Genomic DNA, 25,502 nt, shown 5'->3' on the forward strand with positions numbered 1-25,502 from the left:
TTCGCGAGAAGTGCACATGTTTCACTGCTGAATGAAAGCCTGCCCTTTCTAGAAGCTCTCCTCTGTTTCTGTCCTTCTTCCTCTCAAACCGGCCCCCCTCACTCCGGACTTTTACTGGCCCGCAGCCACCCTCAATTACCATGGGTGGAAAGAGAAGCAGATAAGGAGAGCATGAAATAGTGAACCAGACAACCCATCTCCAACAGTCCAAAGGGAAAATAATAGTAATGAGCAGAACTTCTTTCCAAGTGTTGAGGGTTTGGATTGTTGCTTAAGGCATAACCAGAGAACATGGAGTTTTCTGCAGGACAAGCAGCATACAATTTTTGCTGCACTGAGTCACACATATTGTATTCTTCCATGGTACCCTCACCAGGATCAAGAGTGCTCAGCAATACTTTGCACTACCCCTGTTTGAATTCCCCCTTACTCACTCCAATTCACCACTCAATGGGGCAGCAGATCATGTTATACAAGTCGGCAATGAACAAGGTGTGAAAAGCTACTGCAGTGCTTTTCTCTGCACAGACAGCTGGAAGTCATTAGAAATGCACAACTTAATCTGTTATCTGCAGAGCAGGCAGATTTCATTTTGATCCACACTAACATGTTTTATCATGTTTGTACTCAGGGGCAGCCTGCTCTGCATCAACTAACAACAGCAGCTAGAGGCTCTGTGAAGGCTCCAAAAAGCCTGACACACTGTACAGAACAACACAGTTTTTAAACTTTGCCTTGAAGACAAATGCATACAGTCGTAAATCTGTGCAAGGCTGGAACTCAGAGAGCAAAATACAGAATAGTGCATCACAACAGATTTATAGTGCAGCATAAAATTAACCTTTGCAACTGTAGATATAGCCAAAACAATGCAAGAAAAACTCAAAAATGTCTCATTTGCATTAAAACAACTGGAATACTAACATTTAATTTCATTATGTGAAATTTATTGAAGTTATTTAATACAAGTAGATGTACTTAAGCAGTTAAAGTAAGATTCCTATCATGTTAATTACCAGTAATAATGAGGATTTGTAATGCTAAATAAAACTAGATTTGATTTTTAAAAAGGCCAGCGTTCCACACTTCTATTTCTGATTATTCTTCATTTGTAATTACATCAAGAATTAAAAAGGAAACTGCACAATTCTTCTTATACTACTCTATACATTATCCCCCTCTCTATAGGGTAAACCAAATTGGTAGACAGCACAGTGATAAAATGTCTAAAAATAGAAATGTCATCTTACGCTAAGAGCAGCAGTGGTTCCTTGAGGCTTAGTGACCCTGAGCCTCAGCACACTCTGGTGGATCACACAGGCATATACTAACTTGGTGCTGGGAACCTGGGAGTGGCCAGCCTTCTGGTGAGACCAGACTTTCCAATGCTGAGTAATCTCCTGTCTCTTTAGTTTGTAACCAACAGGAGATGATCATCAAAGAAACCACAGAGGAGAATGTGTATTTATGCTAGAAGAAATCTAGTCAGTGGTCATATCTGGAAATATCTGATCTGAGCTTATTCAATTAAATGGCACAGGACACTTAAGATAAGCTGTTTTACGGAAAGCATGAAATAATAAATAAGTCGTATTTGATTAATCTTACTTTAATACACAAAACTGTTGTCTGTGTGTTTGTTTGTTTGTTTGTCTGCAAACTGCTCCTACATGATCAGGATTTGAGCAGTAAAACTTTGCACAATGTTGCATCTTAGGTTTCTGAGGGTTCTCATCTATACCATGTATCATGATGTCATCATAATTCTGTGCAACCACCTAGCATTTGGCTAAAAGTGACCTGTTTTCACATTTTAGTACCCCTTTTTTAAATCATCATTGATATTTACACAAGTTATACAAGAAATATTATGGCACCATCATGATACTTGGCAACCACATAGAGATGGGTTAAAATGGCCTGTTTTTTTGTTTGTTTGTTTTGTTTTTTACCTATGTTGACCTACAAGCATCCCATCAATAGCATCCAATCAAATAGGGTGATCGTGGCTCAAAGAGTTGGCCGGAAGGTTGCTGGTTCGAGCCCCGGCTCGGACAGTCTCGGTCGTTGTGTCCTTGGGCAAGACACTTCACCTGCTGCCTACTGGTGATGGCCAGAGGGGCCGATGGCGCGATATGGCAGCCTCGCCTCTGTCAGTCTACCCCAGGGCAGCTGTGGCTACAACTGTAGCTTGCCTCCACCAATGTGAGAGTGAATGAATAGTGGAATTGTAAAGCGCTTTGAGGGCCCCGAAAAGCGCTATATAAATGCAATCCATTATTATTATCATTTTAATTTTATGACAATAACATGTCATTTATATCTACAAATGCTCAGTAATGCAGATCATAATGCAAACATCTACTAAAAGGCTAAAAATGATCAACAATTACCACCCTGTGTAATACAAAATGGACAGATTTCTTCCTTCAAATAAAACTACACAGACTCAGCTACTGTAGCCATGGTTATTGTACAGCTGTTACAGTTTTTCTCAGTCGCTTTGGTGCGTTTCTCAGAACACCATTAACATTTGCACAGCAGTTAGTGCATTTCCCAAAACAATTAGTGCAAACTGCAAAACCTAGTGGATAGCCTGCAAAAGCACGTCACATGCACAGAATTGATTATCCATACCTCAAAAGCAAGTATCCATGTCAATGAAACTGTCAGTGCCATCAAAATGAAAAGTCTTGACACCATCTTTATGAACAAGATAGTCAAATGGCATTGTCATGTTTCCACTATGACAGTTTATAATTTCAGTGTTTCCCATTGCAAAAACAATTGGTGACACCTGAAAATGCTGACGACAGCACTATGGCCTACCTGTACAGCCATCTGAAATGTGCAGTAAAGTCACTGTAGATGTTATGGGAGTCTTGGGAGTAACTGAGACACTGAATACGTACGTTTCACATTTCCATTGTGTAGAAGTGTTTGTAATCCTACAGAATTGTGCAAAAGAAAAATATGCTACAGTCACTTGTGCACTGTAGAATACATGTAAACATAAAATCACCCATTTGGTAGAGCTGTGCACTAATGTGAACAATAAACAGCACATGTAACAGTACAGTAAATCATTCTGGCACATCCAGACGTTCCTGTCTGTCTGGCCACATATTTTCATCTACATCACAACAGATGTTATCCCTCGCAATGCAGCGAGGAAAGTATCTCCTGGAGTGGCGAATCCATCCTCTGCAGGACCCTGCTGTGATGTCGTCACATGCTGCATCCATGGCTGCTAGCAGGGCCATTTGCTCATGTGGATTTAATTTTTCTTGAGTACTCTGTCAATTGTTGAAATTGAAACAGATTCAATATTGCCAAATACCGTGTAATTCTCTATGACAGCGCTTTGTATGTCTCTCAGCTTTATTGCATTGTTTGCAATGACCATTGCACAAATGGCTTCTTCTTGCTGTGGGGTAAAAAGGGGCCCTCTTCCGCCTCCGCGAGGTTGTCTTACAATCCTATGTGGTGCAGAGTGAACTTTTTGTGAAATTGCAAATACAGTACAGTAACATGTGATGTGTCTGAGATGGCACAGTACAGTACAGTGTATTACTGTTTGCATACCTGTTTTCCCTACGGAATGTTTGAATGATTGAACTGACAGTAGTTCTTCCAATATTGGGTTGCACCCTTCGACCAGCCTCCTCCATGGTGAGGCCGTGATTGACAACATGGTCCACAATTGTAGCCCTTATTTCATTAGGAATCCGCCTATATCTGCCTCTTCTCCCTCTTCCCCTTCCCCTTCCTCCCCGCATCCTCACCCCTCTTCCACGGTGCTGACCTTCCATTTTGTGTCACAGAAGTGTAGAAATGGTACACACTAGCTCCTGCGCAGTTTATATATGCTTGCCAATTGGGGATTCACAGGATTCATCCATAAGCGACAGTGAACAAGTTGTTTGTCATTGGTTACAACTAAACTTTCACACGCCTCCTCATGAGTGACAGCTGTAATTCACCCGAGATCAATTGTTCAATTTCGGAGACATTTCCAGGAACAATGATACAGAAAGGTATAGGATTTGCTTGACAGATGGCCAATATTTGGCATGTGATAACTAGTTCAACAATTTTGTGTGTGATGACTCAAGCAATGGATGTATGACTATTAGTTTTATTGGGAACGACTATTCAGCATCCATAGGTATGATTACTTTTGACTGACATGACATAAGCAAATGGAAATGTCAGAAAGCAGCAGGGAAATGTATGGAAGCAACTGATTCATGTCCAAAATCATTTGCAGTTTGTTCAGAGAGAGGAGAAATTGCTACTATGATGTGCACAAATGACTGAGTGTTGTGGAGGTTGAACTAATAGTTATGAGAATTTCAATTCTGATCTGAGAAACGCACCAAAGCGACTGAGAAAAACTGTAACAGGGTTAGGGATTGGAGCAGAAAAATCCCTGATGGTGGTGCAACTATAGATAGATAGACAGACAGACAGACAGACAGACAGACAGACAGACAGACAGACAGACAGATAGATAGATAGATAGATAGATAGATAGATAGATAGGGCCGACTTCATCCAACCTCCAGAAAGGTTTTCAAACATGTGGTAAACATTGTGAAGGGGTCTATTTTAATACAAACTATGATCTTTTCCCAAACCAACCCAAGATTTTTTGGTCAACCAAAAAGAGACTGGAGAAGAGCATAATCAACAACAACAAAAAATAGCTGGAATCTTTCAATCAAAAGACGGTCATGCACAGGATACAAACCAGTCTCCTTGGGTAAAGTCATGTGCTAGTATTTTTTATCCCAACCCAAAAGGAGTCTTTGTTGAGCTTTTATTTGGCAAACATTCACATGTTGCTTGAGGAAACAACCTATTCTGTCTCTGAGGTATATAAATGTGTTCATGTAGTCTTGTGTGCAATTGTTGCTTCAAAAATTATGTTCTCTCCTCATTGATTTCTGACTTGTGATACAGCACTTATCCCTAAGCCTTTTTCTAGTGATTCCTGATTAGTACAACAGTGTGCACACACATAATATATCCAGAATTTTGTGCAGCAGAGTGTAGATTTTCTTTTATTCTTACTGGTTAATTATTACACAACCCATTGTTTTTACTGACCCAGTGCAACAGGAAAAGGAATGTTGTTGTCTGGACTTCTTTAAGTTTTCTGTAGACGTTTCACCTCTCATCCGAGAAGCTTCTTTAGTTCTAAGCGCAGTTGGTGGAGAGTTGCCCTGGCTGTGTGGTTGAGATCATTGTCTTGCTGAAACGTCCACCCGAGTTTCATCTTCATCATCCTGGTAGATGGCAGCAGATTTTTATCAAGAATGCCTCGGTACTTTTTTCCATTCATCCTTTCTTCAGTTATATGAAGCACGCCAGTGCCGTATGCTGAAAAACAGCATCATGCTCCCAAGTCAAAACCTCACTGTTGGTTTGGTGTTTTTGGGGTGATATGCAGTGCCTTTGACCTCCAAACATGCCGTGTATTATGGCATTCAAAGACTTGAATCTTGGTCTCATCTGACCACACTATATTCTCACAGCATTTCACAGGCTTGTCTGTATGTTGTTCAGTTATCTTTAAATGGGTTAGGGTTAACATGTCTTCAACATGCTTCTTTATCACCGACAGTGCTCACCAGAACCTTCAGTAGTGTAAAATTCTTCTGTAACTGGTTTTACCCTTCACGAGATGTTTAATGTGTACCACCTTGGTAATGATACACCCTTTTATAGGCCAAGCAGCTGATATTTATTTGCAGTAAGTGGCAGGAATACTTTATATCTGCTGATAGATTTCAGCTCGTGACCTTTAATGCTTTTTTGCACCTCCCTTCTTCATGTGTTTAATACTTGTTCCCTGTTTGATTTCTCATTATTGCATGGAGATCTATAGTTTGATAATTTTTTTGCATGTGTGAATGGGAAGGGTTCTTATAGGCATCTGCTGAGAATTTCATGTCAATAGCACCTTTAGAAATATATTTACTTAGAAAATTGGTGACATATTCGATCCTTATTTTGCCCGTATCAGTGCTATCTCCAACCATTATCAAAACACTAAATGAGGGAATTTGTTTTAGAAGAACGGCGCTCCACCTCTTGGTGTTGTTCCAGAGACTTGTCCCCTTTAATTAGATCTCTCTCTGTATGGAAAATGTAAATGCTTCAGTATGACAACAAATTCTGTAACTTCTTTTTATTAACAAGTTCGCCTTTAGGCAATAATATGGGAAAAAGGCAGATCAAAGACAGCTGAAATCAGTTAAAAGCCTCCTTTGTATTTGGCTGTTCATCACTGTAAGTGATTCCCATGATATGGCCCCACAGTCTCAGGCAAAGGGAATAAAGGCCTTTTAACAGATTCTTGCATTGCCCTCTTTTTCCTTCGTGATCAGAAGACATTTTTGCACAAAACTCAACCCCATAATATTTAACATTTATATCTGGGACGAACTCCAATGTCCTGTCCTTTAAAAAAAGAGAAGGGATGAATCAGTTTGAAGTCTGTTAATAAACTAAATGAATCTGGTTTGCCCAAATTGGAAAATCATATATCTGCATGAAACCATCATTATGTCATCTGCCCATACAGTGCCATCGCATTTGCCAGCATATTAAAACTTGTGAATGGGCTAAAAAGTAACATTAATGAAAGGTTTGCTTGTCTTTATTATCACTTTGCTGATTCTCACCTCTACAAAAAACATGACTATAAATTTGGCTTCTTACTCGTATCGACCAACATTTACAGTGTCTGGCAGCTGTTGCTAAATTTTAAGTAACTGTGTGAGGACAACATAAAACAGCTCTATGAGAATCTCTGATTTAACTCTGTAACTTCTGTCGGTGCTGTGCTTTTTTGGAAATCGAATTTCCCAGAGGAACCCACCCGAGGGATTAATAAAGTTCTATCTAATCTAATCTGATTTGGTGCCATCACTTTGAAGCTCAACTATACTGAGTCATTTTTAGTCAACTCATACGCATTAAGCCATATTTATCATGATCACTTGTCTGGTTCGCCACAGAGATAAATAGCAAGCATGTCCTGAAGCAAGTGGTTGAGCACAGAGCGAAAACTCGGAGGATAATCATGGATTAGTAATAGTTTCCATGACAGAGATTGCTATAGCATTCTTTGATGGTGCAAAACAAAGCAGCATGGCACACATGATGCTGCAGTCGCGGAGAGTCTGGAGGATGACCATCTACTTTTGATGGGCTTTGCAGAGGAGACAAACATAAGACACTGAGAGGAGCCACACACAGCGTTCCATGTGTGTTTCTTCTTTCTTCATCAGATTTGGACAGTGGAAAGAAATCTTTTTTCTCAACTCATTGACTCCTTTGTGGGCTGCAGGATTAATGGGACCTTTCCAGCATGAATGGATCACAAAGCAGGGAAATGCCCCGCGTAGGGCGTTGGCCAACTACACGGCAAATACAGATAGATAGACTCAGCACCTCTTACCCGCGAGCAATTTAGAGCCTTTCCACTTACGCAGCACCTTTTTCAGCTGGAAAGTCCACAAAAGGCTGAGACTGAGCCAACTCTGCTGCACTGCTGTGAAGCAAAAGCTTTGTAACAGTAGTTAAAGAGCTACTCTGTAGGAAACATTGCAGCTTGTGTCATTGTTGTAGGATTTTGAAACGTTTTGCTCGTTGAATGCAAGGACTCACAGATGTGTAAAATTCAAAAGGCTGAAAAGTACACCAACACCCGATTTTATTAAAATGCATCATGGTGACTGTGATGGCTGTTGGCAAATGTTATAAGAAAATTCAGTAAGTGCATCTTTGTGTGGGATTTTTCTGCTTCGAGGAGTTTCTGGAAACACCCATCCAGAGTTAAAAATACATTTTTAATTGGGGTTTCATTTTTCCATGTCTAATACAAAATGAACAATCACAGATTTCTTATTTCAAATAAGACTACAGAGTCTTCGTACTTACTTGCTGTAGTGATGGTTGCTGTAAATCAGTTTACAGGGTTTGGAGATAGGAAAATCTGTGAATGCAGTGCAAAACCCCTCAACAAAGGTAATAATTATTCACAAGAAATCAAAAACCCAAACTTGATATTACGTTCCAAGTTGGCACCCTATTCAAACACTGCATGTTGCTCACCGAGTCCAAACACCAAGAATGTTTCTCTTTGCTTTTGGAACACTTTAAGCATTTAGTAACATCGTCTGACCCAGACAATTAAAGCAATGATAATAATAATAATATTAAAATACAGATAAATCTCTTCCAGACTTTTGGAAAGATTCAATTCCGATATTACTGAAGGGGAATGTACTGTTGTGGAATTTGTGCAGCACACTAACGTCACACTAGCATCCAGTGCCAGTTTACAAAAATACATGCACAGTGTAGCAATTGATTAAGAATTAATTAGCAATTATTAGCAACCATCAAACATTACATGGTTGTTGCACACACAATAACATGCTCTCTTACCAAAAATGGATTTTTATTATAAAGATGTGTAATTTTGTTTTTTACAAATATATTTTTTGCACCACTTTTGTTCTCACACGATCAGTTCACGTTTGATTTGCATATTTACATTAAATTTAAATGTATCGTATCAGATTCTAACAAACATCATGCATGTTTTATTCCTTTAAGGTCAGTATTGAACATCTATATTTCTTCATCTATGGCTGATTCCTCAACCTTCGCTCTGCTGGCTGCGGTGTCCCACCAGTGGAGTTCAGCTGAGCACACCCAGAGGTGACGCACACACCTGGAGGTCCTCTAAGACCCGGATGGCCCCTGAGCCCAGGCCGGCCCGTATGCCCCCTTTGACCCTGCCTTCCAGGCTGGCCATTGAAGGCTCTGCCAGGACGTCCACGCTGACCTGCGACGGAGTCAAAGATATTGTTTAGTCTTCAGTTCGTGCAGTCTGCTCAGTGAGCTGAGTAATGCTTCTTGTGCAGATTCCAAGACCAGCGTACTTCCAGAGAAAAATCATTTCATTCTGTCCAAGAAGTACTCATGTTACTGTACACCAGCCCCTTTTCCCTGGAATTTAAAACTAAGAATAAGCTGAACATGCTTAGCAAAGATGTCGACATCAGTTGATGCCTTAATTTCAGTTAAAAAAAAAGTTAAAAGTACCCTTTGGTCCAGGGTCTCCAGTATTACCAGGCAGGCCGTAACCCTTGGCTCCTTTATCACCTTGCTCTCCTCTGTCACCTGCAATCAAAACACACACGCAGATGCATGAGTTCAAGAAAGATCTATATGTTTGGGCTGCTAGACTACTCTTTACATCATTTCCGCTTCGCCATGCTCTCAAACTTAAGTAGTCATCACTCTGGTCCACTCATTTTCTTGGCTGCCTCATATGAACCAATCAGCCTCTTTCCCTTTAATTCTCAGTACTCTTCTGTCACTCTGTCTTTTAGCCTCACTTCTGTGTGTGACCCAGCTTCTTTGTCACGGCGGGGTGCGCCGATGTGTGCGGAAACAGGACCCAAAAGCAGATGATGACGAGGAATAGTAATGATTAACAGAAAAGTGAACCTTTATTGCGATGACGGCAGGAAATGAACCAAGAGACCAAAGCAAACAGGCAAAACACTAAGAAACAAAACACTAAAGGTACTAAGACCAAAAACTATAACTATGACCGAGGTGGAAAATAAACAGGCTAAGACTATGACTATGACTGTAACTCTGGTGAGAATAAACAGACGAACTGACAATGGCATGAAGAAAACAAAAGGCTTAAATACAGACATGAGGTGATCAGGGGAAGTGGGGACACATGGGGGAACAGCTGACAGACATAAACCTAATGACAGGACCAGGAGAGGAAAGCTAAATACAATGAACAAAGAACACATGACATTGTCAGAATAAAACAGGAAATGACAACACAACTTAACAGACCTAATACGTGATGAAATAAATAGAAAACCCCAAAACATAGAAAACCCAGGAACAATAACTGCCTAAACTAAAGGCAAATAGGAAATAACACAAACTAATAACATATCAAAAAATACAAAGAAAACTCAGAGTGCTGGGTCGGAGACCCAGCCTGTGACATTCTTCCCATCTCCACCTCATCTTGGCCAGACAGAGATCCTCATCCAAGTCTACACATGCTTCATCTTTGCCACCATCAGCATCTAGATGCCGCTATGTAGCTTAACTGGAGTGTAATTGCCAGAGTTCTGACTTTACTACTCAAACTCTATATTTCAGGAAATCATGTTCAGTTCCTTTCTGAACTCTACTAATGACCAAGCTGTTGATGTTGATTAAACACCATACGTGTTACTGAGATCACTGGTAAATTAATGTTTAAAACACCTTATAAATATTCTTCAGTTTCATTGGCCTGGCAGGGGTATGACCGTGACATCACACTCAGGCCTCAAACCATAAATAAGAAAATGTACACGTTCATGACCAGGAGCTGAGCAACCAAACTGTGCACACGGCTAAAACTTGATGTTGATTATCTATATCAGATATTATGACATCATCATGTTGCTCAAAAATATGATCACACAGAGCACACCTGGACCCTGAGCCCTTGAAGGGTGCAGGTAGATGCTGGGCTGGTGGAACGCTTAAAAGACTCAAGAGATTTCTTTTTCAGTAGTGTCCATTTGGGACATGATTCTACGACAGTGCAAAATCTGTGATGCAGCGCAGCTCAATTTGCTGCCCTGAAGAACTTGAAAAAGAGTCAGACACCATGTATTTTGAGTAAGCGTTCCATTCATAATGTACTGATGTATTTCTGGGGGGTTTTGTCCTGATGGTAAGAGGCCAAAAAATAAAATGATGTCTGTTTAAGTATAGGATATCATAGCCTTCTTTCCAGCACGTATTCTACCTAAAATAAACCTTGATTAGTTATTATTTTTTCATGTATATTAGACTGTATTCATAAATACAGTCTCCCTTGTTTGTTATCCATACCTGCTTCTCCTTTTCGGCCTGCTTCTCCAGCTTCTCCGTAGAATCCCGGTGGGCCCACTTCTCCTTCCGTGCCATGATTACCAGGATCCCCCTGACAACATCATCAACAGGAAAACACATTGTTAATCTTTTGAGTGTTTTCAGCTTGAACCTGGCCACCACTTAAGTCCTGTTTCACCTCTAACCAGCTCTGAACAAAAAGTCTGAAAAGATTTATTTGGCTGATAACTCAATACTCTGATGGGAAAACACTGCATTTTATTGGTGCATCACTTGTTTTAGCACCAAACGCCACAACATCAGGCTTACCATCCAAAATCTAATATAGAGGAATATTTTTATATAGTCATGGTTTCAAGAACATTTATCAGCCAGAGAGTTATTGTGATTAGGAGTTGTGGGACATGAATTGATTCTACACTGTAAAATAATGTGGAAAAGCCTTTCTAATCCAAGGACAGCCTTGATACTTTCCAAAAACCATGCAAAACAGACCAAGTGTCTAGTCTGTGACTCCTTATTTGTCCTCATGGAGACGTGGAAAATTGTAATGTTTTCATTCCAAGCTTTTCTGCCAAATACTTCAGCTCTCTTAGTCCAGTCCAGACCTTCGCAATGTGTTTGCATTTTACTCAGCCAGGCAGACAATAATGAACAATGTATGGAGAATGTACTTGGATTCTGACAGTGTGTTTAAGCTAAAGGTCTGCACAGGACATGTGCAAATTTTTTTTCTTTTTTTTTTATAGTAAATGTTCCTAGAGTGTAGACTGATATGTCTTGAACAGTGAACACCCAAAGTGTAAAACTCACAGGTGGTCCGGGGGGTCCTTTCTGTCCAGGGGGACCAGGGGCACCCATGGGAACATCCCCGTACAGAGGACAGACAGCAGCACATGTCCTCTTCACTGAGTTGGCAAACATGGACATCTGCTCCAGGACCACTTTCTTACAAACCTCAATCACGTGTTGAGCAGGGAGGGTCGGACCCTGTGTAAGAAATCATTACCACATCCATCACTGGAAGGATTCCAACCACGGGACATGTAAAATGGATTATTACAGGACGGGGCACGCTGAAGCAACGGCTGCCTCTCTGAGGGAAATGCAGCGAACAAAGCCAACAATATTTCCCGAGGCTCATTATGGATTTATAGCCACACTAAACAAAACTCTTGCTGTGACTCACTACTAACTGCAGGCTAATGAGACACTGTTTAAATGTGTTCTTGACACCAAAGCTGTTACCAAACACTGTGTGTGCCAGTCAGTGTAACTACTAGAGCAAATTATTACTCTGCGCTTTCTGTGCCATTTTTCACAGAACGATGACGTGCCAATTATAGTAGAGACTGCTTTTCATGTCAGTTACAGAGCTAAATACAAACAGTACTACTCTATACTGTAAGCATTTAAATGTTATTTGTATCAGCCAAAAAAAAAAAAAGCCGGAGGCTTGTATTTTACTTACTGGGGGACCCGGCGGCCCCTGAAAACCATCTGGTCCAAGTTCACCTCGAACACCCTTGACTCCGACAGGACCTGAACGTCCAGGTGGGCCTGCAGGCCCGCGCTTCCCTCGTCCTCCCCGAGGACCCTGCTTACCCCTGTCTCCAACCTACACAGGATGTTAACAACATCAGCAGGACACGATTAAGGATGGAGCAAGCGTATACGTCAGGATACAACATGTAATCACTTCTGCATGGATGCAAGCTTTATGGAAAGCATTAACTGCTTAAAATCTGAATGATATGAATGGTTATAGGTTTAGGGACAAATGTTATACTGAATACAGGAAATAAAGAAAGTGTAAACAGACATTTAAAGAGTAAAATCTTTCAACCTCCCAAAACCTGCCCTGGAAGTATAATGTATAAATATATTTTTAAAAAAACATGATATTTTTATGGACGTTTGAAAATAGAAATTAAATCCGGCAGAGAGCTTTGAGAAATGTGCAGAATTCATTTTAGTGCATTTGTGCTTCTGTTCTTATCACATTGACAGATGTTCTAAATATGTTTGGAATGTTATTTAATGGATTCGTATCATGTGACGATCGGATTTTCTAATCGCCGTAGCTGCAGAAATATTATAGTGTTAGGAAACTCCACACCTGCACAACTCCTCTCTTCAGTGACTCAACTAATCACAACTAGCCTGATATATTAAATCGGAGAACTGGGTTGATTGCAAATGACAGCTTATAGTGACGGAAAAAAGGTTCGTGATCCCTCTGGAATTCCCAGGAATTCTGAATTGATTATTCCTAAAATGTGCTCTAATCACAGTTATAGCTGCAATCTAAACTAATAACACAGAAACATTTGTACTTTTCATGCCTTTATTCAACGCATTGAGTAATCACTCAGCGCATTCTCCTTTACTGGCCAGGAAGTGTCTCCTTTCAGCAGACACTTCCTGCAGCTGCTTATGAGTCTTGAACAACAATAAAGAGGAAATTTGGACCATTGCTCCTACAATAAGTCTTTCAAAACATTTCTTGGATTGTTCTTGATGGAACGGACCTCATCAAGTCAAGCCAAAGCTCAACTGAGTCAAGATCAGCAATCAAAATCAGAAAAGGGATTTTTTGTTTCCCCTAATTTGTTTCCCCTAATTTCCATAATTCTTGTGCTGTCTTACTCGTGTGCTTTGGGGTATTGTCCTAAGCTTATGTGATGCTGCCCTCACATTCACCTGTACAATTTATCTCAATGGCTGCACGTCTTTCAGAGGTAAGGCAGCAAAACAATTCCAAATCATGATACTCCCTACACCATCTGTGGTTGGGATGAAGTTTGGGTGTTGCTGAGCAGTTCCATTATTTCCACTTAAGTCTCATCTGTGGCAGAACAGAGTCTCAGATGTGTTGTGGAACATCTCCGTGGACATTTGTAAACCGAGGACGTGTTGCAAAGTGCAATTCCAGTAACATCATTCTTATTTTTAAGTCTTCTCAAGTGGCATTTAAACACTGTAGCAAGTTTTATTAAAGTGTTTTTTTGTTATCACCGAGCTCTTTGCAGGTTGTGCTCTTGATGTGATCATTGGAGAAGACTTTTGCTTAAGAAAAGTAGCAACAGTGTTCAGTTTTATCCATTTTTTTCTTACTTTGGCTTGAACACCTTGAAAAGTGTACTAGAAAGCAAGATTAATGACTTAGCAAAGTAGGTCGAGCCTAGAGTTGGGAGTTTTCAGTGTCACAGAGGTGACCTGACCTGGCTAGATCATTATGGCAACTTATGTTGAACACATAACTTGGTCTTTAGTAGATCATGTTCAGAATTGTGTTCAATGAATACAATTAATTTCACTTCAATTTTGTGACAAACTAAAGCTATTTCCATATCTCCTTTATTAGACTATGGGAACTCAACAAACTGAGAAACCTTTAATTTTCAATTGTAGACAATGCACTTTAAAATTTCAGAATTCTTAGAAACAAGCAGCAGCACAGTGAGCACACTAAGGGGTAATATGGATGCATAAACTCGTAAGAAGTGCAAAACTTATGTTGTAATTCTCTCTCACTTAGATGACACTGAGTCTGGAACTTCAAGTAATTACACAGCGTGCAAAACGTTTTTCCTGTAACTGCAATTGAACTCTTTAAATCAGTTTGTTCTTGAAATGAATGTTGTACACCAAGACTTTTAATCATTAGTCGGTGTTATAATTATTATGCTCCAATTTATCGTTAAGAAAAAAACACACATACAGTCTCATGTATGAAATCTCACCTGTCCTGCTGGGCCCTTAACTCCTTGTTCTCCCTTTAAAAAAAATTAATTTGATGTTAAGATAGAAAAAATGAATATGTTGAGCAACAGGGAAAAGATAAGTAAGGCAGTACCTGTACACCTTTAACTCCTTTAATACCCTGGATTCCCGTGTCACCCTGTACAAGGCAAAAGAAAAATAACATTTTCATGATTTTTTGCAATTATTTTGGTTCATTATATTGATCACATTCACACTGAGCAGTCCCACACATACTTTAGCAGGTTAGTCCCATACACTAAAGTCCAACACTGTTAGCTACTCTACTCTATCATTTTTTGCCAGTGTTCATCCCACATCCACTGTGGGCTGACAGCTGAGATGATCCAGTTGTAGAGCTATGAAATATTTCAATAAGCATATCTCCTGCATGCATTCTAATACCATATGTCCATCCATGCTGACCTTTACCAACCCATATGCGAAAGTCATGTTTGCAAATTGAAAACACTTCTGAACATGCTTTATTTTAAATTACTTTTCATTTATTGATTTATTTGTTACATAAATTATTTGTTTTTCTTCTTCATGTGAAGTAAAACAGTGGTTTCTGCATGAATATCTCCCCTTTTCATTGGTGTGGGATGTACTGTAAACACTGAGAGCAGGTCCTGTGGGGGAGTTTAGCACTTTTAGTGACCTCCTGTCCATATGGAGAGACAAAAATACACTGAGCCAACATGCCCTGAGCAGCAGCCTCTGATTTGACATATTAAACTGTTTCCTCGAACTCTACCAACTTATGTTACATTAGTGGGCAGCGAAATTAGGGATGGTTTATACAACATTATAAAAAAGTGCTGTCTAGTATCTAATTGGACCTACCATTGTTACCTAAATACAAGGTTGCTTTCCAAACCAGGAAAATGTCTTGGTTTGGACAGAGAATCCATCTGTAAATCTTAAATTCTATGTGGCTCATTGACCCAGCAAATGATTCCCAAATAGCCGCTATAATTGAACCATTAACAGTAATTTTGCCCCCATTTTATTTCTCAAATGGGTAATGGATAGGGATGTATTACCTTGGGCCCTCGTTTTCCAGGCATGCCCACATGTCCCTGTAAAAAGATGACATGGTTTAATAGCTCGAAGAAAATGAACTAGTGTTTGGAAGAGTTAAGAAAAGTCATCTGGAGCACTTACAGTGGGTCCAGGTGGGCCAATAAATCCAGGTCTTCCTGGCTTTCCTGCAGAACCCTTGTAACCTCTGGGGCCCTAGAGGATATAACATTTATTAACCAACCTAAGCTACAGCTTTATTCTTTGTCATTTCCCTTTAGGATGGCAAACTACTTTACAAACAAAATGGATTATGTGCTGTCTTTGGTGAATGAAATGCCTGAAAATGTGACTTACAGTTTGCCCTCTGGGACCTATTTCTCCTGGTGGCCCCAGGGTGCCTTTCTCCCCCTGTAAAAGGAACAAATGGCCAGATATTAATCTGCCAAAAAAACTACATTTTACACTTATTTACAAAACTTAACAATATCAGTGAGTTACCTTTGCTCCACTTTGTCCAAGTTTTCCGCTGAGGCCCTGTGGTCCTTGATAAGCCTGTAGAGAACAGATGACATTTACAGTATAATGATAAATGGGCACTGCTTCCAAAATTCTACATAAACATGTCATTATAAGAAGAATATAATACCTCTATTCCTGGATCACCATCTCTGCCAGGTAAGCCCGGATCTCCAATAATGCCCTAAGGAGACATATTATTTTTGCAAGTGCAAGTGAGCCCTCGGGTGTGATGCGCTGAGTGTGTTGGCAGTGAATTACCTTTGGTCCTATGGTGCCAGCTCTGCCCACAGGTCCTTGAATTCCCTAGATTTCAAGACAAAAACACTCATAAGAATTCAAAATTATGTTGTTATAAATTTAATCAAGCAAAATAATATATCCCCACGGTTGATCTGTGACTTACAGGTCCCCCCTTCAGTCCAGGAGTTCCCCTTTCTCCAGGATCTCCCACAATGCCCTGTAAATTCATCATACAAAGTGACATAAGTTAAAATGTTGCTTTATCTGCAATACATTTGTTTCAGTAGTAAATTAATAGGACGTGCCCTCATATAGTTCATGCAGTGTAGGTATCATGTAGGTTATCGCTGCAGTTCAAGCCCTTCTTCCAGTGACTCACCAGCTTACGTTAATATAGTTCAGGCCCTCAGATCTCAGCCAAAATCCAGCCACATGAACTAATGTTGTTTATGGAGACGGCACATAAGCCAAAAACATAGCTCTATTCCAGTGTTTTACAACATTAAAAATGATTTACGCGCCCTTCATGCTCACATAAGGGGATTTTGAAGGAAGCGCACAAAGACTGTAGAGTGTTTTTTTATGGATCATGGAAAAGGGAATCCCACAACCACCCACCTGCTTTCCTCTAAGCCCAGGTCGCCCTGTTGCACCAGAAGCCCCTTTTTCACCCTAAAAATAAAAACATAACAGTTTCAGATTATATAATATGAGGGAAAAATTAAGTAAACTGTCAGGAAACTTGAATACCTTAACTCCTTGAAACCCAGGAATCCCTTCATATCCTCTGATGCCTTTAATACCCTTCAAGGAGGTCAAAATGTTAGCTATACAGTAATTATATAATGATTTGCTTAAGGACTTACCACTGGGCCTGAAAGGTTAACTTACAGCTTCTCCCGATTTTCCAGTCTCTCCAATGTCTCCAGGTGGTCCTTGAATTCCCTGTAATTACAGTCAAATGTCAACATTAATTTCTTTGAGTCATCTATAAAGTTATATAGCTACAACAACAAACTTATAACTTCATTAAGTGGCTTGCCAATTAAAGCAAGAACTCAAAAGGGTTATTACCGTAAAGCCCGTTGCCCCTTTTAATCCTTTCAGCCCTTTGGGACCTCTGTCTCCCTGTTAACACAGCATCCCATTAATATTCATCATCATTTGTAAAATTCTGAGGTAAAGAAAATGATAAATTACCACTTGGCCCCAGGGTCCTCTCATTCCTTTCTCGCCTTTGATTCCTTCTTCACCCTGAGGATACATACATGCATACATGAGGCTTCATTAATGAATCTTGAGAACGAGCCAAAGTGAAGTGCAGCCCTGATGGGATCGTTTAAAGACAAATCTCACCTTTGGGCCTGGTTCGCCAATGTTGCCATAATCTCCTGTGTTCCCCCTTATGCCCTGCAAAATAAAGTTTGACTTAATCAAAAGCAAGACTTCTTGCACAACAGCTATTTGTTGGTGAAAGGCCCGGGGAGCAGCGTAAAATTTAATTAACGGTGACTGTTCTCACTGATTACAAGTTAATAAGATTTTTGTCGTTAAACTTTGGATACATCAGACTAATAGTCTCTTACACTTCAGACTTTCATCCCTAATAAACACAAGGAGGAAAGGTGAAGTGCTAGAGAGATGAGTGACAGGGTGATTTGGGGCAGAAGGACAGCAGCAAGAGAGACAGAAAAAGGGAAGATCTTCAAGCTGGTGTCATATATGGTTTGGAGTGAGAGTTCAGATTGAGCAGTTTGGAGACAAAGTTAGAGAGCCGAGGCGGAGATGGTTTTGATATGTGCAGAGGAGGGAGAGTGGATATACTATACAAAGGATGTTGAAGATGGAGCTTCCAGGCAGGAGGAGAAAAAGACGACCACAGAGAAGAATCATGAATGTAGTGAAGGGGACCATGCAGAGTGTTGGTGTGACAGATGAGTCAGGGAAAGGGTGAGATTCAGGCAGATGATCCACTGTGGCAACCCCTAAATGGAGTAGCCAAAATGATCATTTGGCCACTGTAAGACAGAGCTAGAATAGAGAAAGAAACATCCATCCATTCACTTCCGCTTATCCTTTTCAGGGTTGTGGGGGGACTAGAGCCAATCCACAATGTCTTAGGGTGAGAGGCAGGGTACCTCCTGGACAGGTCACCTGTCTGTCACAGGGCTAACACAAAGATGAAGACAACTATTCACACTCGCATTCACACCTATGGGCAATTTAGAGTTTCCAGTTAACCTATCCCCACTAACTGCATGTCTTTGGACTGTGGGAGGAAGCAGGAGTGCCGGGAGAGAACCCACGCAAATACGGGGAGAACATGCAAACTCCACACAGAAAGAAAAGGAACTCAGGACCTTCTTGCTGTGTGGCAACAGTGCTAGCCACCATGCCACTGGGCAGCAGAACACATTTTAAATAAAAATACAATTCTTTGCTTCCCTTTCCCACCATTAGCTAAAGTAGCAAAACCATTATCATTGTGTCAAAATGATAACGGGCGACCGTGGCTCAAGGGGTTAAGAATCACATCTGTAACCGGAAGGCCGCCGGTTCGATCCCTGGGCTCTCTGGCCTGGTCGTTGTGTCCTTGGGCAAGACACTTTACCCTACTTGCCTACTGGTGTTGGCCAGAGAGGCCGATGGCACGATATGGCAGCCTCGCTTCTGTCAGTCTGCCCCAGGGCAGCTGTGGCTACAACTGTTGCTTGCCTCCACCAGTGTGTGAATGTGAGAGTGAATGAATAGTGGTATTGTAAAGCGCTTTGGGTGCCTTGAAAAGCGCTATATAAATCCAATCCATTATTATTATTAAAACATAAGATTAAAAACACTGCAAAGTCTACCATATAATCAGTTGTTTGTTTTTGCATTATTTTTGCTTATTTTCCATTATGCAACATTATTATTATTATTATTATTATTATTATTATGCAACAAATTGGCCTAAATATCAGCTCTAAAGCTAAGGTTAATAGCTTAGCTTTAGAGCTGATATTTAGACGCACAGCTGGTGAAAATAGCTTTCAGTAGAGAGTGGGACAAATGCTTTGTACAGTGTCACAGCAAATTATTTAGACAAACATAAAAGCAGCACACAGTAAATAATGTTCTTGGCAAATAAAGGAAGATTTGTTTTGCCTTTTTGTTTGTGTTTTAGAGAAAAAGCTGGCTATCTAGTTGTTAACCGTGTCTCTATATTCATCTGGTATTGATCTTTTGATTTAATTCCAAGCAGAAAGAAAAAAATGAGACAGTATATTTCCTAAAATGTCACATTATTGCTCTAAAAATTAGTCCCCAGCCAGAATAGAGTGAGTTTAGTTTAGCCCACTTTGACCTGGTGGGAGAGGTGGGAAAAACTTGGTTAGTCTCTTTTAAGATCAGTCATTTGGTGCGGATGTGTAATAGATAGGTGTAGTATCTATTTTATCATTGATTGATTTCTTTTTTTTAATCTTTTGATCTTAGACTAGACCATCTAATGCTAAGCTAACATTTTCAAGGCTAGAACTTCCAAGTATTAAGCTTACCATTTGGAACAAGTTTATTTATTTTTCTTACTGTCAAACTAGTCTGAGAATACAAATAAGTTTAAATACTGTAAATGTCAGCGCTCTCATATTAGTCACTTCAATGAAAAATATACACTAGCACTATTTAGGAAAGCTTGGTATAACATGGATCACTGTTGTTTGCACAGATGCTGAGTTCCTTAGTAGTAGAAGGAAAAGTGTTTCCCAATTGGCTGCATTTCACTAAGTCAGCAAACACATTAAGCAAGGCCAGGATGCCTTTGTCGTGACAGTTTATTTGTCTATCTCACTTAAAGCTGTCTTTATGCAGACTCAGCTGGATGGAGTTGAACCTCTAAACAGTGAGCCGAGAGGCATGACCTTGAACTTTATGACATATCAGAGGCAGTGAGGCTGAGAGGAGCAAAGGACCACCCACCACCTGAGATGGCCAGTTCATATCCTCTGTGCCAGGAAATGCCCTCGTCAGATGCCAGCAGGGAAGGAGATAATCAAGCTGGGGTTGTGTACTTCACAAGCCAGCAGGAGATCAAAACTCTAACCACTTACACAAGACAGATGTTTATTCCCAGAGGCGCTACAGCCGCAATTTGGGACATGAATAATGTAGCATGTACACTTCTGGAAATGTGCTCTAAGTGTATGTGAGTCGACACTCAGGCAGCATGGGAGATTTCTTTGAGAGCAAAGGGCATGTTAAAAAGCCAAACTGACGCACAAGTATAAAAAAAATGCTCCTTCTTTAAACACATGTTCAGAGACTTTCTGATCCGTGCCAATAACAGTGACTGCTAAGCATCAAAGAGATTAACAAGTCATAAATTTAAAGTGGAAATAATCACGTCTGCAGCTCTCTGAAGGATAGAAAAGTGAGAGTATTTATTCATTCACTGATGCATGTATAACTGGCTCCGTTAGCCTAATGCTTTAATCTTTCGAATTTTCTGACACCTTTTCTCTTTTTCCCAAATCAGTCCTCCTCTTGTAAAAGAATTTGCCTTTTAGAGAAACAATACATTTGACAATTTTTACACAAGAGTTAAGCAGTCTAATGCCACTCATTACCAAGCACTTGGAGGGCATGGTTATTGCTCAACTGCCTTGTTTTCCTGTGTGTGGGATTCATTACGTTTGGCGCGGTTTCTTCCAAATGGGAAAGCAAAACCATTACAAATCCTGTGATCGTTTGCCAGTTTGAGTTTAATCCTGTATTCTAAAACAACAGCGCCTAAATTTTAAGATGTAAATGCATATTTCAGAGCTACAACAACAGCTTATTGTCGCATCCATGTTGGTTCATGTTTATCTAGGATTCTTCAACATGAGTTTTCGAACTGTGAATGGAGCCCCCGTGTTTACTATCGCTAAGCGCTTCTGCTTCCAGATCTGTTTCCATCCTGTCGTCTCTCAGTTGTGCCTCTGTTGCCATTTTCCACAGCTTTGCTGCTGTCTCACGAATGAAAGTTTTACAGTCTCCCTCACCCACAAGCCAGCTTAACTCTTTATTGAGCGGCAAGAGGAAGAAGATTCTGCTCATGCTGAGAATACGTGATGTATTGTATACTGCAGTATGCATTCATCCAGTGAGGTTTGACGCTTTCATGGAATATTGTATATTTTTTACCCAGTTCCCTGGTCTCCCTGGGTCTCCATCCTCTCCCGGAAGGCCTCTATGACCCTGCAGAAGAATAAAAAATATGGCATGACAGATTCAACTTGTCTGTCAACTTGAGCCAGTTGCATGCAGAATGACATTCACCTTTGGTCCTGGAGCGCCCTGGATGCCAGGCTGCCCATGCATACATTTGCAAGAGGGTCTTCCCCCTGTGAGGCCGATCACTGCATATCCTCCACACTGCAATGGACATATAGGTAACCATGTGACTCCACACATACTCCACACCTATCACTAAAAACAGAGATGCAGTAATGTTAGATGGATGACTCACCACGCTCGAGAGCTCACAGCAACCTTCTGAATAGGCCTTTTCTGGGTCACATGACACTTCCATCTGCTGTAAATCCACCTTGAAAGAAACGGAAGATAATATGAGAAAATAAAGCTATATAAAAAAAATCAAAACAAAGACTAGTTAAGATAATTGCAAATGCAAAGTGTCAACATACAGACACAGAGCGATCTCCTGCAGCACGCTTTACAATGGAGGTATATCCTTGGTGGATGATTGGCCTTGGCTCATCAATGGACTCCACTCTGATCTCTTCACAGTCTATCAGCAGTTTCACCTGGCTGCCCTTCACACTCAGTCCTACCTTGTGCCACTCTCCATCAAAGACCTTCTCCACACCATGGAAGGTCCTCAGCATCTGGCTTCCATGGGGGCTTGTGAAGAAGAAGTCTAAGGAACGTGTATCACCCTGGAACCGAAGGCCAACCTGCTCTTGTCCCTCAGGGTCACTGATCTGCCACAGGTTCCAGGACTCCTTGGCAGTGTCTTTGGTCGCCCTAAATGTTGCAATGACCGAGTAGTCGGAGGGAAGTCCATCTGGGTACACGTCGCTGTGGCACAAGAATCAGGTTTAGAGGGCTGGGTGACTAAACAGAGGGTACTTTATTTCAAAAATCAGCAAAAAAATTCTGGGAATTTAATAGTTTTATTTTATATGAAGAAGTAAAAACTGAGACACTTGAACTATGGTGGTGGTGGAGTTTTATATATCACTAGTGCCAAAGTTAGCTTGGTAGCTAATCTACAGCTGTAGTCTGCACAAAACTAAAAAGGAAAAAAAATGTTAAAATGCATTTTCTACATAATAAAGTGTCAATCGATGTTGCTAAGCTTTTAAAACAGATGTTTTAAACGGTGAACTTGCACAAAGGCAGGACCTCCCTCTCTGAGCAAAACGAAGCCATCATTAACACCTGTGATTTTCCTACTGTGACAAGTTAAATTCTCTGATGTGAAAAAGCTCTACTGTGGGAACTTGACCTGCAGTGACACCTGTACCAGAATCCTACACCACAGTTGTTTGTTCATACTGCAGACACAACACAGTTGTCAGTGTTAAGTTGTTCAACAAAGAGAAATTTAACACCAGTCTTGAAAGATTAAAGGACTCAGCTCCGTTTGCACTCCTGACCAGATGCAGTGTGATCAGAGGTGTCCTCTGCTGCACCTGTGACCACACCTGATATTCAGTGTGCACTCCTACACACACCTTGGTTACACCACTTGAGATCCGTATCAAGTAATATATTATATGAAAGGGAATGAAGAGAGCTGTACAACAAACTTTTTTATTTTGTCAGCATGATGCCCTAGGATTTCACAATGACGCCTTATGGTTTGGCAAAATCGCACACGGATAACTATATCTTTATATTCTCAAGTTTTCACAGCTTATAGAAGCTAAAGATTTCAGGCAGTTCTGCTCCAGTCATATGAATAAAGATAATTAAAAGTCAGCATGTAATGCCTCAAGGTCATAGGCCAAAGGTCAGACATCAGCCAATAAGAGGAGGCTGACATCCTCATATTATAATAAAACAACATAAAACATCAAAGTTTTAGTGTAGACCTTCGGGGGAAGTTCTCAGAGTGCTCTTAAGCTAGTTTTTAATTATTTCTAAGCTCTAGTGAGGTTTAGCAGATCTGTACCTCATGGACTTCTGTAGATGGATGGAGGGGTTGATACGGTAGGCCACTGCTTCAGGTTGAGAGCCGTCCACCCTCCTCACTCCTCTTGAGTCAGGCACATGAAACTCCTCCAGTAAGTCAAAACCTCGCAGCACAAACACTCAGGTTAGTTTGCTTTATAACTGGTTGAGCATCAAAGGTGTTGGACTATTTCTGAATCTTACGTCACTGCTGATATCACCGACTTTTATTAGATAGATGCATTACTCAGTGTTGTTATTAATGCCATCTAATCAGTGAGGTAATCCATTAAACCCATTAGCACAACAAGGCTGTTTATTTTCCTTCATGGGTGAATTTAACCACTAAATTTTAAACACTGGATGCTTTGTACTGCACTCTGAATGAGATCAGCATTGCTGCAGAATTTCCTGTAAATGTTCAGATTAAAGCTGGGGAATGTTTATGATTACAGACACTGTGACCTAAATATACACCTGCTAAGAAATATTAGCCTTAGATTTTTTGGAAAACACTGTTGCCAGGTTATTTTTATGTGAATTGGCTTGTTTGTGACTTTAATCTGTGGATACTGAACAGGACACCATAGCTAAGAAAATGTAAAAAAAAAAAAAAAAGTTTCAGGCTGCACACTCTTTGGCTCCAAATAGTAATCTAATCCTCAAAACATTTGTTCCTGATTTCTCTCATTTTTTTTTTTTTTTTGCTGCTCTGTTTTCTATCAAAAGAAATAAAAACACAACGATAACTGTTTTTTAGTGATAGCGTAACTCTGCTGCAGGAGTTCAAAGTTTAATGTGCAAATCTTAACCCTAGATTGACCTCTGCACACCTTTTACTGTGCATATTGGCATGGAGCAGCTGTTGGACCAGGCACTGGGCTGACAAACAGTGACATCTGCTGGTCAGAATACAGTAGTGGGCTACCGTTTAGAAAAAAAGAAAAAGAAAAAAACAACTAATTCTTAATATGATATTTAGGATTATAACTGCCGTTTACTTTTTTTTACCACAAAGGGCTGATCTGAGATTAGATGGCATCATGTATAACAAGAGCTGCACCCACACAATCAACCAACACCTGTCTACATTTGGTTATGATACATAAAAAATTGTTCTTTTTATACATTCGAAAATAGGCAGTAATATGAGGTTACGCATTTAAAAAATGCAAACTTACTTGGCAACTTTTGACACTGGGCCAGTCGCAAAAGAGAAAAGAGAGCCACAAACACCAGCATATTTTTCTGAGCTGGCATTTTCAGTTTTTTGATGTCTGGAATTATAAGTGCCTGTAATACAGCAATTAAACAAACCAATAATTCTAAGAGATCAGGTCGCACACTATGTTAATATAGGCTTTGTGAAACCCTCCGATGTCTTCCAAAAGTACTCCCTACCCATGCACAAAGGTTAAAGATATCAAAAGAATAGAAGGAAACTAAGAGTAATAATAATACCAATAAGAAAGCATTTTTCTGACTATGTTTTATTGCAAGATTATCTTCAGTATGAGCTGTAGTTACAGCTTTGCCTACGCAAATGATTTGCAGTTTAAGCACCTAGATTGTTACCTATACTATGATTACAAAACTAGATAACATGTGTAACTGATCCAATTAAAATGTCCTCAGCTCAACAACCTGATATCATTTATTGCTTTTAAAACTTTCCTGCTACCTCCTTAAATTGTATTAAATGTAAAAGTTAAGAAAACTGTATGGAATATTAGAATTACTTACATATTCCTGTGAAGCTTCTGGGAGTTCCCGTTGATGGATCTTTCCCAGTTTCTGGTGTGTGGATTTAAACCGTTCTAAAGTGCCATCACAGGGCCGGTGTTTGA

General features: G+C 40.2%; 1 protein-coding gene across 1 annotated transcript; it reads right to left on the bottom strand.

Annotated features, from left to right (window-relative positions):
- Positions 1 to 8,663: 8,663 nt before the first annotated feature.
- LOC146620087 (uncharacterized) lies at positions 8,664 to 24,915 on the bottom strand. The gene is made up of 26 exons (XM_085369467.1): positions 24,837 to 24,915; positions 23,657 to 23,780; positions 22,164 to 22,557; positions 21,986 to 22,063; positions 21,796 to 21,891; positions 21,661 to 21,714; positions 17,854 to 17,907; positions 17,698 to 17,751; positions 17,572 to 17,625; positions 17,389 to 17,442; positions 17,248 to 17,301; positions 17,116 to 17,169; positions 16,661 to 16,714; positions 16,516 to 16,560; positions 16,385 to 16,438; positions 16,237 to 16,290; positions 16,093 to 16,146; positions 15,880 to 15,951; positions 15,759 to 15,794; positions 14,807 to 14,851; positions 14,694 to 14,726; positions 12,419 to 12,565; positions 11,761 to 11,937; positions 10,948 to 11,038; positions 9,127 to 9,204; positions 8,664 to 8,866 (listed from the first exon to the last, which is right to left on the bottom strand). Exons 1-26 carry the CDS (start codon positions 24,913 to 24,915, stop codon positions 8,664 to 8,666), a joined length of 2,292 nt encoding a protein of 763 aa, XP_085225593.1.
- Between the last annotated feature and the right edge of the window lie 587 nt (positions 24,916 to 25,502).

Source organism: Diplotaxodon limnothrissa, linkage group LG13 (assembly GCF_057381915.1).
Source record: "Diplotaxodon limnothrissa isolate DT_005_m linkage group LG13, D_limnothrissa_male_GT1.1, whole genome shotgun sequence".
NCBI classification, from domain to species: Eukaryota; Metazoa; Chordata; class Actinopteri; order Cichliformes; family Cichlidae; genus Diplotaxodon; species Diplotaxodon limnothrissa.

Bases quoted from the DNA above. Each gene is read 5' to 3' on its own strand.
- LOC146620087 (XM_085369467.1), bottom strand. From the start codon at position 24,915: ATGCCAGCTCAGAAAAATATGCTGGTGTTTGTGGCTCTCTTTTCTCTT. The intron at 16,439-16,515 runs GTAATTCACTGC...ATGTCTCCTTAG, and splicing joins CTGGCACCATAGGACCAAAG to GGCATTATTGGAGATCCGGG. The intron at 11,938-12,418 runs GTAAGTAAAATA...TTTCTTACACAG, and splicing joins AGGGGCCGCCGGGTCCCCCA to GGTCCGACCCTCCCTGCTCA.